Below are 15935 nucleotides of genomic sequence, written 5' to 3'. Positions count from 1 at the left end.
GCCAAGGCTAAAAAAGGGGGGGGGGGGACCCCTGTATTGAAAAAAAAAGATAAAAACAAAAAATAAAAAAGATTAATTAAAAATAAAGACAGTGGGGCTGGAGAGATGACTCAGAAGTTAAGAGCACTGGTTGCTCTTCCAGGATACTCAGCACCCATGTGGCATCTTACAGCAACAGGGGATCCACTGACACCCTCACACAGACATGTGCAGGCAAAACACCAATGAATGCACATAAAATAAAAATAAATGAATCAATTAAAAAAATAGTTACACTACTTCTTTCTAAAGTATAGATATTTAGCCCTGCTACACTTATGATAAACTAAGTGTAATGTTAACATTAAGGGTGGAGACAATTATTTTAGATAAACATGTATGATCCCAAATACTGAATTTAATCCTGTTTGGTTTCACACCACCAGGACAAGGGACTGAGGTGCTTAATTTACATATCAAAGCAGAACTGTCAATTGCTTTACTTCTTTCATTTACCGCTACATTTCCAAAACTTTTATTAGCCTAAAATATAAAAAAACTGCAGCCAGATGAACTGGCCATCATTTAAATGGCTGTTTGATATCAATGATCCGCTCCATAAATGATATCTCAATGGATAAAGGAACTTGCTGTTAAGCCTGACAAGCTGATGTGACCCCAGGTAGAAAGAGAACCAATTCCCCAAAGCTGCTCTGAAGATCACATGTACCCTGTATACATGAACGAACACACACACACACACACACACACACACTTTCTTGGAGTACTTTTCTGTTTGTCTGGTGGTTTTTGTTGTTGTGTTTATGTTCTAACACCTGTGCATTAGCAGCAGAAGAATCAAGAGTCACTCTCTGCTAAATTCAAGGCCAGACACCTAAAAATACAAAATGATGCTCTAATGTTGTGTGTCTGTAGCTTACTATTTCCATGTATTTGTGTTTCAGTGACCAGAAGGGAAAAGCTACATTCATTAAACATGTTAAAGAGCTGTACACAATGGCATGAATACTTCTGCATGAGTTTGAAGCCAGTCTGGGCTATAGAAAAATTAGTCTTGGTGGCATACCCCTTTAATCTCAGCACTCTATGACCCCTTTAATCCCAGCAATCTATGATGGTAGAGGCAATTGGATCTCTGCGTTCAAAGCCAGCCTGGTCTACAGAGTAGTTCCAGGGCAGCCAGGGCTACACAGAAAGTCTTAAAATACTAAAAAGATAAATTAGTCTTTTTTTTTTTCCGATTTTTTTTTTTCGAGACAGGGTTTCTCTGGATAGCCCTGGCTGTCCTGGAACTCTCTGTAGACCAGGCTAGCCTCGAACTCAGAAATCCGCCTGCCTCTGCCTCCCAAGTGCTGGGATTAAAGGCGTGTGCCACCACCACCCGGCCAAATAAATTAGTCTTTAAGAAAAGGAGAAAAAGCCACTGGGTGTCATGGGATTCTCCTAAGGCAGAAGCAAGCAGAGTTTCAGGCCAGCCTGGATTAGTGAATTTCAGACCAGGCAGGGCTTCACAGTAAGATCCTGTCTCTATTTCTTTATTCTTAATCAATGACCTTCATTGTCTAGGTTCAAATCCTAGTTCTGCCATATACTATCTCTTTCCAACTTCAGCATGTAAAGAAGGGTCAGCATTATTTTTCTTTTATGAACAAACGAAGAAAACCCTGAAAATAGTCCAGGTTCAGGATAACGTAATAGTGAAAGTGCCACCAGAAGCTGTGAAATTTGTATTCTACTAAATAACTTTTTCTCTTAAAGTTTTCATTTACTAGATGCCTAATAGTGTCCTATGCATGTGACTGTGGTGCATGCACACACAACACGCACCACGACAAGTTTATTTTAGAATCCAAAATCAAATCCTAAACACTGTTCTCCTTAAAAAAAAAAAAAAAAGACAAAAGAATCTGATGAACAATTACCCATTATTTATAGCAAAGACATATTTTACAAACAGAAAATAGGAAAAGCCATAAGACTAACAATGAAAGAAAAAACTAAGAGAATTAATACAATTGAAATATAAAAAAAATAAAATCACTGGGCAGTGGAAGCACACGCCTTTAATCCCAGCACTTGGGAGGCAGAGGCAGATGGATTTCTGAGTTCGAGGCCAGCCTGGTCTACAGAGTAAGTTCCAGGACAGCCAGGGCTACGCAGAGAAACCCTGTCTTGAAAAACCAAAATTAATTAATTAATTAACTAATTAATTAATTAATTAATTAAAAACCCAATCTCTACACAAATACCTGAAGCTATCCTCCTACTGGAAAATCTGGTTACTATTCTCAATTTGTCCAAAATGCATCATAATACTGGATGAGTACCTCAAGGAGAACAATCTTAAAAGCTATGAATTTTACAAAGTAAAGGTTATACTTCAAAAATTCTGTACACACCTTTTTCATTCTCCACTCTTCCTCTCTGCCTAACACACACACACACAGAGAGACACACACACAAACACACACACACAAAGTATGGAGTGTAGATGTGAAGAAAGAGAACCTACTTTCTGTCTTTTACCTTCAAATATAGCCTGGCAAAGACAAGAAGTTGCCATCTGGCTTAAGTATCTCCAAAGGATGTGCTGGTATAACCATACAGAACACTAGGAAGATACTGCCTGGAAATCCTTGTGATTATGTAGGTGTAACAGGGATTTTGTTTCTGGCATTATACAATTAGAGTAAAACAGTTTCATCATTGCAGCCTACAGGATACATGTCAATGTCACACAGGACATTAATAAAAAGATCAGTGAAGGTCTCATCTCTCAATGAAACATCAACAGAGATCAATACAGAAAACTACAACCTATCAAAACTCAAGAGAACAAGTGAGGTGCCCAGACTCAACTGATATATCTGCAACACAACTGCTGAACAAAAGGTTCAGGAATCTTAAAAGGAAGTGGGAAACCTCTTAAGAGCCAGAAGAATAGGAAGTTTGAAATGAGAGCTTTCTCTTAGAAATGCCAGAGAAGCTACACCCATAGAGACTCACCAACATGGCTGCCTAAACAAGACCTGAACTAGGATGACCCCAATAGGGAACAGGGAAGGGAATCACAGGGACTTGAACCCTAAACAACTACAGATGACTAGGAATGCTGAGAACAGGAAAGTCTGAACAAGAAAGTCCTACTGGTTATCCAATACTAAGTGGTCAGCCCTGAACTCATAATCATATGCATGGACTAAACAAGCTGCATTTATGTAGTTAGGAATGTATGTACGTAACAATTTAAAAAGCCATGAATTTGAGGGGAAAGTATGTGGAAGGGGTTAGGGGAAGGAAAGAAAAGGGGAAATGATGTAATACTTTAACTTTGTGTATGTGTGCTTTTTTAAAAAAAGAGCTCAAGCGTGGTGGCCAGGAGGTAGAGGCAAGAGGATCTGTGAGTTCAAGGACAACCTAGTAGTCTACAAAGTGAGTTCAAGAACAGCCAAGGTTACACAGAGAACCTGTCTCAAAAACAAAAACAAAAAAGAAAAGAAAAAGAAAAACAATAGCTCCGAGTAAGTGCTTTAAAAACACACTAGGTTTAGACTTTAGTTCTCTGAACATTCAAACTTGGCCCAAGTTAATATGACAAAAACTAAAAGGAATGAGCAGAACACCCTAGGATCGACCACACGAAGAACACAGCTAGGAAAAGAACCTAGCCAAACTACAAGATACCAACCAAAATGCTTAACATTTTAAGACTCAGAACTTAGGACATGGGGCTATAGTGGAGGCTCAGCAGTTAAGTTTCTGCCTTTCAAGCCAATCCTTGGAACCCATATAAAAGTGGAAGGAGAGCGCCAACTTGATAAAGTTGCCCTCTGACCTCCACATGCTTGCCATGGTACATGCACCCACATACGCATCATACACATACACAAAATAACACATTAATAGCAGGCTCTTTCTACCATTGGAGTATCTTTCTGATGAGTGTGTATGTATGTGTGCAGGTACACATGTGTTTGAGGAGTGTATGAGGAGGTCAGGGAGAACATTCAACTCCTTTAAACCAAGTGTCTCTGGTTGACCTACAGCCGAACAATTAGGTGAAACTGGCAGGCCAGTGAGCCCCAGGCATCTTCCTGTCTTCTCTGTTTTCCCAGCAATGGTATTGCCAGAATGGGCTACTACATACAGCCAGAATGTATGTATTTCTTGGTCTCAAACTCAGGTTCTCATACTTCATAGAGATAAGCATTTTATCTAATGAGCAAGCCATCCCTCCAGCTGGACAGTACTTCTATACATCTAGAATGCATTATTATTAAGTTGCTTGACCTAAGACTAATACATACACAAAAGCATAGTAGTAAGAACATAGTAAAAGTATAAAATGCATAGGTCCAAAGAAAGGTAAAATATAAAATACAGGTCCTAAGGAGTATTGTAAGAGATTACATAATTCCAAGGCTTTAGTTATGTGTACGTATGTGACTTCAGATGTCCTGGAGGTCTGAGGAGTTGGTCTCCTGGAACTGGCATTACAGGCAGTTATGAGCCTGACATGGGTACTAGGAACCCAATCAGGTTCTTTACAAGAACAATATAAGACCCATAAATCTTCAGACCCATAATTCCACGTTTTTATGATTATGAATTCTAGCTACTTTCATTGAAAGAAAAGTTTATCTATTATTTAAAACATGGAGACACAAAAAGTGGCAGGAGATAATTAATGCTGGGCTCTAACTCACTGGCACAGGGCTTGCCTAGCATGCATGAGGCCCTAGGTTCAATTGCTATTACTGTATGGGTGCATACACACACACATACACACACACACAAATTTGTTTTTTGGTTATAGGCCTGGCAGGCTTCAAATTAAAAGTACTGAGAAAACCTACATGTGAATCAACGAAGACGTCAGCCTGAACTACCACACAGTGAGACCCTGCCTCAAGAATAACGGAAGGGTGCTGGAGCACAGGACTCAGCAGTTAAAGCACTTGTTGCACAATCATGAGGACTTAAGTTCTGATCCCAGAACCTCAAACAAGCCATCTGCCACTCTTTTTCCAAGTTCTAAAAGTCTAATGTCTTTTCTGGCCTCTTACAGGTGCACAGGTACATGAATTCCCACATACATATGCACATACACTCACAGACCGAAATACAAATAAACCTTTAAAAAATAAAAACAAACAAATAGGGGTTAGAGAGATAGTTCAATGGTTAAGAGCACTTGCTGTTCTTCCAGAAGACCAGACTCAATTTGCAGCACCCACAAGGCAGCTTGTAATCATTTGTTCCAGGGGATCCAATACCCTTTTCTGACCAATTTAGAAATCAAGCACTTAATAGTCCACACACACATGGAAGTAAAACATTCACACACATAAAACAAGGACTAAAGTAGAATGTGATAATGCATAGCTATAATCCAATACCTGGGAGGTATGGAGTTAGTTCATGGACACCTTGGGTTACAAGAACCCTCTTAAACAAATAGGAAGATTATATTTGTTAGATTCACATGGGAAGAGGCTTCTCTGTGTGGTTTTCTTTCAGTGAATTTATTGAGCTTCCCAGATAAAGGGTAAGGGGTTACTTATAGGAGTATAGGAGACCCCAAAACAGAGCCATCACTGAAAAGTCTCACCTTGGCATGAGAGATGACTTCCCTATGGCTGCCCTTCAGTTAACCTTCCATACTCCAGCACTCACTAGTTTGGGGTGCTTGTTGCTATTTGTTTCAAAGCAAAGTTTCTCCTGTAACAGAGCCCAGGCTGTCCTGGAACTCACTATGTAGACCAGGCTGGCCTTAAAATCAGATCTGCCTGCCTCTGCCTTCCAAGTGCTGGAATTAAGGTATATGTCACCACCCAGCCCTAGTTTGGATTTTTTATACAAGGTTTCACTATAATCTTGGGTTGGCCTTGAACTCATGATTCTGTCTCTGCTTCCTGAATGCTGGGAATAACCTATCACACATCCAGGTATATTCTTGGGTTGAGGGTTAGAAATGGGGTTGGGAGGTCTTACTATATTTCCAAAACTAACCTAGAACATAATGAGTAACCCAGGAGGGCCTTTAACTGATTCACCTGCCTCTAAACTAATGCAGACCGGAATGCAACACCATGTCCAGTTCTTATTCTAGCTTTGATGTTGGTGGGCTTTTGCCTATCCAAGTTTCACTAAAATCAACTCTTCTCTGTAGGAAAATGAGGGATATGTATTTGGCCCAGACTTTCGTCTTGCTACATCTGTTCCCAGACTCTTCTTAGCAATGGGAAAGGGGTTAGGGGGGGACTTGATGACTTAAGCTCTTACAATCCATTAATTAATCCAGACAGTAGCCCTAGGTCAGTGTCAGATCCCTTTAGAGCCGGATGAGAAGGCATACACATTGGGGTAAACAGACCTTATCCAAGGACATGATGCAATCAGATTTAAAAAAATATTCTATTCTAGGTCTGGCTAGGAAGATGGCTCAGTGGGTAAAAGAGCTTGCTGCACAAACATGAAGATCTGAATTCGAATCCTCAGAACCCATGTAAAATCAACCACATGGAAACAGCATTCCTAATTCCAGGGCTTCTATGGAAAGATGGCAAGAAGAGGCAAAAGTGTGAAGACTAGGTAGCCTGGCATACACCATGGAAAAACAGACTGCCTCAAACAAGAAGCATGGACCAACGCTAAGGATTATTCTCCCACCTCTGACTGAATATGCCATGAAATAAGCACTGTCATTTGCATCATGCACGAATATGAATACAGATGCACAAAAACCAACTCTAGGCAGATTTTAAAATAATCCTTCCTTTTACATAATAAACAGACTTTTAAGAATACACACACAACACACACAGATTTGATAATGTTTATCCCTAAAACAATATTTCTTGAAAGAAACAGATTTTTAAGAGACTAGCAGCTGACATTAAACATTCTATCCTCTTGCGTCAGTCTTAAATATTGGGATTACAGGCATGCATCATCATCATCATCATCATCATGCCTGGCAACAACTTAACTTTACCATTAAAGAAAATTAAAGGAGAATGTTTGCCCAGTATGTTAAGACACTCCTGTAATCCTAGAATTCAAAACAAAGTACTGAGTTTGAGAGGCCAGCCTGGGCTGCTCTGGGAGTTTCGGGCTAGCTTGATAAAAATATCAAGACCAGCCGGGCGGTGGTGGCACACGCCTTTATTCCCAGAATTTGAGAGGCAGAGACAAGCGGATTTCTGAGTTCGAGGCCAGCCTGGTCTACAGAGTGAGTTCCAGGATAGCCAGGGCTACACAGAGAAACCCTGTCTCGAAAAACAAAAACAAAAAAAGAAAAACAAACAAAAAAAAGATATATATATCTCAAGACCTTGTCTCAAAACAGAACAAGGACTGAGAATATATAGTAGCCCTAGGTGCTTCAGAACTTGCCCAACATGAACAAGGCCTTCCATCCTCAGCAAAGAAACAACTGATACCACATAAAATGCTAACTAGCAACTCTTCTCACAGAAACTGTATCAATGCTGAAAGCTAAACGACTTCCTGCACAGATTAGGTTGATTACCTAGGAACCTAATCAATCAACACATGAAAGTCTTGGAAAGCACTCTCGTTCCTGAGCACTCCTGACTCTCAATGTTCTGTCAGACAAAAGGGCCAATCTGACCAGAAAGTCCCTTCCAAATTAATATAAAATATGGCCAATTCCAGAACGGAACAAGGCAGACAGGAAATCTGATCACCCAAGCCCCACACCTCTGTATCTGCTAAGAGTTGTTCACAAAATGGTCAAGTTTTTCTTTACAAGGTCCCGAAAACTGTAATAAGGCAACCAAAGCACTGGCTAAAGCCCATGCAATATAACCCCACACTTAACTAGGCAAGTGACCATCACTGGAGAGCTCACCCTGAATTGCTGCAATGTACCTGTGTAACTGCAACAAGACAAAACCTCACATGTTCTCTACAATCAACTTGGTCCTCAGTCCAGGAATGTTGCTCTTTGCTTTTATCTAGAAAAATAGCTACAGCAACTATTTTCTATAATAGTAACTATTTTCTTTAAAAGCCAGCCATATGCCTTTAATTCCAGTACTCTTGAGTGCGAGGCAAGTAGATCTCTATGAGTTCAAGGCCAGCATGATCTACAGAGAGTTCCAGGATAGCCAGGGTTATTACACAGAGAAACCCTGACTCAAAACAAGAAAGTTAGGGGACGGTGAGATGGCATAGTGGGTAAAAATACTTTTCACTTGTTGCACAAGTCTGACAATCTGAGGTTGATCCCTGGGACCCATATAAAAGAAAACAGATGTGGTGGCATGCATTGTGATCCCATCCAGCACTCTGAAGCTTTCTAGCTAGCTAGCCAGAAGTACACCTGGCAGAAACAGCACCTGGCTCCAAAACAGAGTGGACTGAGAAAACAACTCCTGAGAGTTGTCCTCTGACCTCCACAGTAGTGCAGAAGCACGTGTGCACCTGCTCACTTCCTCCCACAGAGGCACAAATAATGGAAGCTTAAAACTTCATTTCTACCCTGGTATCTATGGCTTTATTTTAAAAAAAAAATGGTTCTTATATTCAGGAAATAAGATTTAAATGATTTTTAAAGTTTTGTGTAAGAAGAGTATGTGTGTACATGTGTGAATGGGCTGCATGTATAATATACATGTGTGTGCTAATGCATGTACCAGAGGAGGGCACCAAGTACAGTCCTCTATCACTCTCGGCACTAGAATGGAAGCCAGGGAAACCCCAGGAATCCTCCTGTCCACTCCTCACTCAGTGCTGGGGTTACCAGGGAATGTAGACCATACCCAATTTGTTATGTGGTTGTTTGGATATTTGAATAAGAACTCCAGTCCAGCTGGGCAGTGGTGGCACACACCTTTAATCCCAGCACTTGGGAGGCAGAGGCAGGTGGATTTCTGAGTTCGAGGCCAGCCTGGTCTACAGAGTGAGTTCCAGGACAGCCAAGGCTACACAGAGAAACCCTGTCTTGAAAAACCAAAAACTCCAGCCCTCATGTTTGCACAGTAAATAACTCTTAATCATAGAGCCAACTCTTCATCCTTTAATATTTAAGACTTATGTGTATTAAGTGTTTGCCTGCATTATATGACCACCACACGGGTGCCTATACCTGTCTGTAGAAGTCAAAAAGCAGTGATAGATCCGGCGGAACTGGATATGGATGGTTCTGAGTAAATGCTGGGTATCAAACCTGGGTCTTCCAGAAGAGCAACAAATGTTCTTAATCTGAACCATTTCTCTGGCCTTTTGTCTTGTTTTTAGGTGAGTTCTTGCTATGTATTCCCGACCTGGAACTGTTAACTAGATCAGGCTGGTTATAACTAGATCAGGCTGGTTATGCCGTCACACTAAGTCCTCATTTATTTCTTTCTATAAATCCTAATGCGAACCCACTAAGACAGCACGGATGCTTCAGTAACAGAGGGCACTGACCGCAAAGGGCCCAGGTTTGGCTCCCACACCTATCTGGCAGATCACACACACCCCTCTCTAACTTCAGTTCCAGGGGGTCCGTCCAATGCCCTCTGCTAGCCTCTGTGGACAACAGCCAAGCTCATGGTCACATATACATACACACAGGCCAAAAACAAAGTAAAAATCAATCACAAAGAAAACAAAAGGTGGCAAGTCTACAAAACAATCCCATTATTGCACATAAACTATACTGACTATATATATGTCCATATGCGTATCTATGTATGTAATATATGTTAAATCCTCTAAAAGCAAGTTGCATTTTAGCAAACTTCTGCCTACTCACTCCTGTATTCCAATATCCTTGACTTTTACTGCCCTCCAAATTAAACAAGCAAGTTCTTGAATTTGATCCCAAAACCCAAATGATAGATCAGACTTCTACAAACTGTCTTCTGACCTCCACACTGCAATATATCATGCATGGGTACGTGTGCAAATGTGCACATACACATACACACACACACACAAAATGTAAAACCAAAACAAAATGCAGAACAATGATGGCACACACCTTTAATCCCAACACTAAGGAGGCAGAGGCAGATAGATCTCTGGAGTGCAAGGGCAGCCAGGTGTATCCAGAGGCTTCCAGGACAGCCAGGGTTCCACACTTGGAAAAAAAAAAAAGTGGGAGGTGTGGTGGCACACACCTTTAACCCCAGCAAACCTGTGAGTTCAAGGTCTTGGCCAAAACTACAGCAAGACACGCCCCTGCCCCTTAAGCAAGGTGGTAATTAGCACTCCTTACAAAGTGTATTTTAAGTTCCTCCTTGTTCTCCAACTGGAATTAACAAGCTCCCTCAAAGATGCTAACTTTATTACAACAGTCTAACATGTTATGACTATAAAGACAGAGATGAAGGATTCAAAACCAAAGGAAGTTAAAAATTAAAAAAATAATGTTTATTGTGCCATCTGGGGTTTGATTTAAATCTGACTTTTGGTCATTACAGAAGGAGAATCTTGTGAACACTGCCTAACTGCAGCCCTGTTAGGTTATCTGAAAGCTATCACACATTTCTATCCCATTGGAGAAATTCAAGAAAATATCTACTGAGCAGCCAAATACTATACAGTGAAAATAACATTTGTACTTAAACATTTAAGCACTCAAAGAGGAAATACTTGCATTTTAAAAGAAAATAAAAACCAAGTAAAATTAATTTTAATGTCTCACCTCAGAAAATAAACTTAGCTATCCCTGACACTTCTTTCAAGTAAGGTTGGCTGCTGTCTTAAACTTGAGGTTTGCATATAGTCCTGACTCATCATTTTATCAGTTACCTTACTGTCTTGTATTTCCACAAATTTCTATTAACTTTGAAGCACTCATACACAAAATAATGTAAACACCCTAAGTTTTCACAAGCCAAGCAGCTTAAGACCCTCACTAAGAAAACAGGTACAGACCAAAGCTCTCTAAGTACCATTAATTAAAGATACAAAGCTAAGAACAAAAGGAAATAGAAAGGCTTTCATAATTCTTCCCCTTACATTCTAAAAGTATACCACAATCTCCAAATCACTTAAATTTAGCCATTAGAGTTCCAAAAACTCAATGAACAGGAATTTACAGATACAGGAATTAGAAAAAGCTACACCATGGAAAATATTTCCTATTTCTCAAAGATTTATTTTGCTGTCATATTTCAACTATATGAAACCACTTGTTCCAGCTTCCCTAACACAAAACATTTCCCAAACAAAGACTGTTTACGGTCTCTTAAGAAGCCTTTGTTCCAGGACCCCTCTGTTGAAGAGCTACAACTTCTGGATTTTCTTTTTGTGGTTTTATCAACAGCAAATACTGGCAAACTCTTCCATACTGGCATAGGAGTTTGTTAAACAAAGGAGGAAGCAAGTCCCCTCCACACAAAGGAGGGCTCCAGAACAGCTCTAGTTATGTTTGTACATTATTTCTTCCTCTTTACCCATCTTCTCTCAGGCTCTAGTGTATAGTATTCTCAATGCAAAATGGTGGCCATCATGTGTGACATTCAGAATGGAAAAAAGCAAAACAAATGCACAAATTCTAAAGACTGTCATTAAGCTGCTGGCCCAGATGAGGAAATGGGTATCCAAACCTAACCAGAGCAACTATTTTTCGAAGAAAATGGCTCTATAAAAGGCAAAGACGATAAGAAAAAGGACTTAACCCCAGCCCTAATATGCCACAATGCCAACATGGAGGACAACTCACAGGAACCGAACTCCTTATATTTTGATTTCTAATAACTTAGTCAAGTTTCCTAATTTCTGGATAAAATCCCATTAATGCAAACATGCAATAGTCATATTCATCTTTCCTGATACATTAAGATAAAGCTAAATCGCTCAATGTTTAAACAAGCTCCACGGTTCAGAATTAAAACCTTAGATCTAACCAGGCAAGGGTGTAACTTCTGCAGGCCTCTACAGTAACAGAAACCTTCCTTTAAGCTACAACAATCGACCCTGTCCATATCACCAGAAGAAATGAATCTATTTCCAAACATTGCCCCCACACTAGCTGGCCTGGCCAGTTATTTTCTGAGGCATTTCATTTCTGTTTTCAAAGTTGTCCAAGAGCAACTAAAATATGGTGTCTGTGTCTTAATTTTTCTTTCGTGAGGGTAGTGGAAAGATTAGGCTTATTCAGGAATCTCCCGAAAGCAGCTTTTCTATAACGTCTATGTTCAGAATCCGGTAACTAAAATGCTATTACAAAGAGCAAGTTTAAGGGAGAAATGGGTAAAAGGCGGGGGCGGGGGGGGGCTCGTTTTCTTCCACTTGTGAGAAGAGCAGGGGAAGACAGAAAATTCTTAAACGGTAGGCAAGGCAGTTAAACCTTTCCAACCGTCCCGGCCGGTCCAACGGTCGTTTAGGCCAACTCAGACTCAGGTCATCCCAAAAGGTAGTCGAAAAACCTGGGGTGTCGCAGCGCATCCAGTTCCGGCTGCGGGGGGCGGGGGGGGGGGGGAGCAGGGAAGGGGTGGGCCGGGCTCTCCGCGGACGTTGCAGCCGTTAGGGTTGTCTTCGGGGACACCCCACCCCTCACAGCCCCCCCAAGCTCGAGGCCCTGGAGCCACCGCCGGAGGGCCGAGTAGAGAAGGCTAGGGACCAGGATGAAACCTCCAAGAGCTCGTCTGACATCTCCCCTACAAGCACGGCCTCTCCACCTCAGCCCCAGCCAGGCCTCCCCCGGGAGCAAAGCGGTCCGGCCCGAAGTCCGTGTGGGAGCGTCCGCCAGGACGCGCGAGCATCAGGGCCTCCGCCGCCTGGCCTGCCCCCACAATCCTCAAAGTGCCCCCCCGACCCTTGCACCCCCCACCACCACTCAGCCAGCCGCTCCAGACCGGACCCGCGGCTCCTCCCCGCCCCCAGTGGCGCTGGCCGCCCCCTGACCCAGCTCGCCCCGGGGACTCCCGGAGGCCGAGGGACCAGGTGGTGGTGGGGGACCCGGGTCCGGAGGGTGGGGCGCTCAGGTGAGGGCAGCTCCGGGCCGACGCCGCCACCACACAAAGGACCAGGGGCTCCCGCCGCCATATTGAAAACTTTCCTCCTCACACGACAACTCGCAAGTCCCCCACCCCCACCCATCACACACCCCCGCACCCCGAGGAGGAGGCGAGGACCAGCCACCAAGCCGTGCGGGCCCGGAGCCCTGCCTCGGCGGCCGCGTCTCAGCCGGGCTCGGGAGGACTCCCCAGCGACCACCCCGGCGGCTGCCACCGCTCCAGCCCGCACCGCTGCCCCGCCGTGCAGCGCACCCGCCCCCGCGGAGCCGCACCGACCTGGCCCTCGGGCCACCCTGCCAGAGCCCGCCGTCCTCACGGCCCGCATCCCACCCGGGACGGACCCCCGCGCCTTCCACCCACCGCCGCATCTCCCACCCTCTGAGCCACCCCAAACTTGACTGGGCCCCGCGGGACGACCGCTCCCCGCCCCCGCGCCTCCGGCCTCCCGGGCCGCGCGTCCTCGCTCCCTCCCCCAGCCGCGAGCAGGATCCGGGGTGCTGGCTGACTCACCGGCGGCGGCCGCACCTTACAGATCCCAGTCTGCTCGGCTATGGGCCGGATCTTGTGGATGAAAGCGAAGGGGTCCGCAAACTCTTCCCAGCTGGGCTCGAAGACCGGACACTCGGGGGGAGGCAGGAACTCTCCCAGAGGGCCCGGGCCCCCGAGGGGCAGCGCCGGGCGCGGGCCTAGGGCCAGCGCGGTGGTCGGCTCCATCACCGCTACCTGAGCAGGGGCGAGCACAGGGCAGGCTCCGCAACCGCAGTAGCGAGCTCCGCTCGGTCGGAAACCTGTGCACACGCACAGCTCGGGCGACAAGTCCGACTTCTACTAGCAACGGCAACACCTAGGGCTTTTTCAGCCTTCCTCCGACGACGTCTTGCCGCTACCCCACGCCGTGCGCCTCCGCCGCCACGGCGAGGAAAAAAGTCCCCGCTGCCACCCCGAGCCAGGTCTCGCCCCGCCCCCTAACCGGGAGGGGCAGGGGCCTTCCGCCTGGGATGTTTATCCTTAATGCTTCAGTTGACCACTGAAGTTTCAGAATTCTTGCTCTCAAGAAGTTAACAGGCTAGTAGAACAGAGCTACAGAGTCGACCAATCGCGTCATACATTTTTCCACGAAGGATTTGCATAGTAAAACCCGAGAGGCAGAGTACTGAAATTGGAAGATTCTCCAGGTAAAGAAAACAGCTTGAACACAAGAACAGCGAGGACAGACGCGAGCTCTAGTAATGAGATAGTGATAACTCCTTGAGCACTTGTTTATCCTAGTCACGGTGTAAAGTGCAAGTGCTTTTCAGGATTGTTTAGTCTGTGAGGGGCTTAAGCATTTGACCAAATCCGACAGTTCAGACTGTTTATTGGAAACTGGGGGTGTTGCACAGAAGTCTACACATATACAAGGTTGAACTTGAGCAGAAGAATCTTGAAATAATACAGTGAAGGAATGATGGGGCATAAAAAAATTCAGCAGAGCTATAGATTGAAATGAAATTGTAGGAAATAAAAGGCTAGGAAGGGACTATAGGAATACCGTACTAAGGGTCTGGCCAGTTGGCATTGCTGGGACAAGCATTCAGATTATGCCATGCACATGTCATTCTAAGGAAGATATATTCACTCCTTGAGCTTGAGATGCCTCTGGTACACAGATATTTTCCAACAGGCCAAAAGGTACAAGACTGAAGGAAAGAGATGAGAACTGGAGGTTTGATCCCGTTATTTCAGTGAAGCAATGGAAGAGCTGAAATGTTAAGTAACTATGAAATACAAAGATGGGGGATGGCCCCAGAAAAAGTGGGCTCATAAGTAGCATTTGAACACAAGATGATTTATTTAATCTAGAAAGCAACACACTCATGGAAAGACTGCTTGCCACCGAATAAGGAGGGGTGAGTGGATCCACAGCCCTCCCTCCAGAGCAGGCCATCTCTCTTAGCCTCTGTGTTTAGTTTTTAATAGGACTAATGTGGCCGAGGCTGGCCTGGAACTCTATATAGCCAAAGATGACTTTGAGCTCTTGATCCTCCTGTCTCTGCCTCTTAAACTCTGGGATTACAGATGTATCCCATCACACACAGACCATGGCTCTTCATCTTAAAAAAGGAAGAAGGAGTTAGATGTGGTAGTACACACCTTTAATCCTACACAAAGTTCCAGGCCAGCCAAATCTGCATAATGAGATTCTGCTTCAAAAAACAAGCCCGGAGAGAGAGCTCAGCAGATTAAGGCCATTGGCTTCTGCCTTAGAGGATGTAAACTGAATTTCCAGATCAATGCCCACCAGCTCACAATTGCCTCCTCACTCGAGCCTCAGAGGCTCTGATGTCTCTTCTGGCCTCTACAGGCAACACACTAACACACACACACATATTAAAATATTTTTAAAATATAAAAAATACAAAACAGTTTTCAGTAAAGGGAAGAAAAGTCTCATTCTTTAATAAACTCCATAGAGGTACCTGGCCTCCAAAACAGTTCAGCAATTCCTGAAGAAGGCAAAACTTTTCTTGGCTCCACAGGGATTTGGAGCCTGAGTAAGTCTTCTCCTGCTGCAGATGAGATGGAACCAAAGAAGCAAGTAACAACCGATTTAGAAAAAAATCACTGTAAACTGAGGTGATGCAAGTTGTAAAATCGTGGGGGAACCTAGGTAAGAAGTATAGAATTTACAAAATTTTCGAGTTAAGGTTTCACTATCTCTGACTAGCCTGAAACTCACATACTGACTAGGCTGGCTTCAAACTCGGAGGTGCTAGGATTAAAGATATGTGTCACTTCACCCAGCTTGCCATATTTAACCTTGCTGATTTTTTTTCATGATAATGTATTGAGGAGGGGGAAATTGAAATAGGATTGTGTACTTGTAGCCAAAGCTGGCCTGGAATTCATAATGTAGCCCAGGCTGACCTCATTCCCAGGGCTAGGATTTCAGATGACCCATCACGTTGGCTGAAA

The 15935-nt window shown here is 43.7% G+C and overlaps 1 protein-coding gene across 1 annotated transcript in view; it reads right to left on the bottom strand.

The window, feature by feature from the left end:
- Nucleotides 1–13855, bottom strand: part of Kdm5b (lysine demethylase 5B) — a 71387-nt gene extending 57532 nt beyond the window's left edge. The window contains exon 1 of the mRNA XM_028764671.1: nucleotides 13491–13855. Within this exon, the coding sequence (XP_028620504.1) occupies nucleotides 13491–13694 (204 nt within the window). The 5' untranslated portion in view covers nucleotides 13695–13855. The remainder of the gene's footprint in view (nucleotides 1–13490) is intronic.
- Nucleotides 13856–15935: the final 2080 nt, after the last annotated feature.

Source organism: Grammomys surdaster, unplaced genomic scaffold, assembly GCF_004785775.1.
Source record: "Grammomys surdaster isolate TR1022 unplaced genomic scaffold, NIH_TR_1.0 145, whole genome shotgun sequence".
NCBI classification, from domain to species: domain Eukaryota; kingdom Metazoa; phylum Chordata; class Mammalia; order Rodentia; family Muridae; genus Grammomys; species Grammomys surdaster.
The sequence above is the reverse complement of the archived record's forward strand: the minus strand, read 5'-3'. Positions and strand labels throughout refer to the sequence as shown.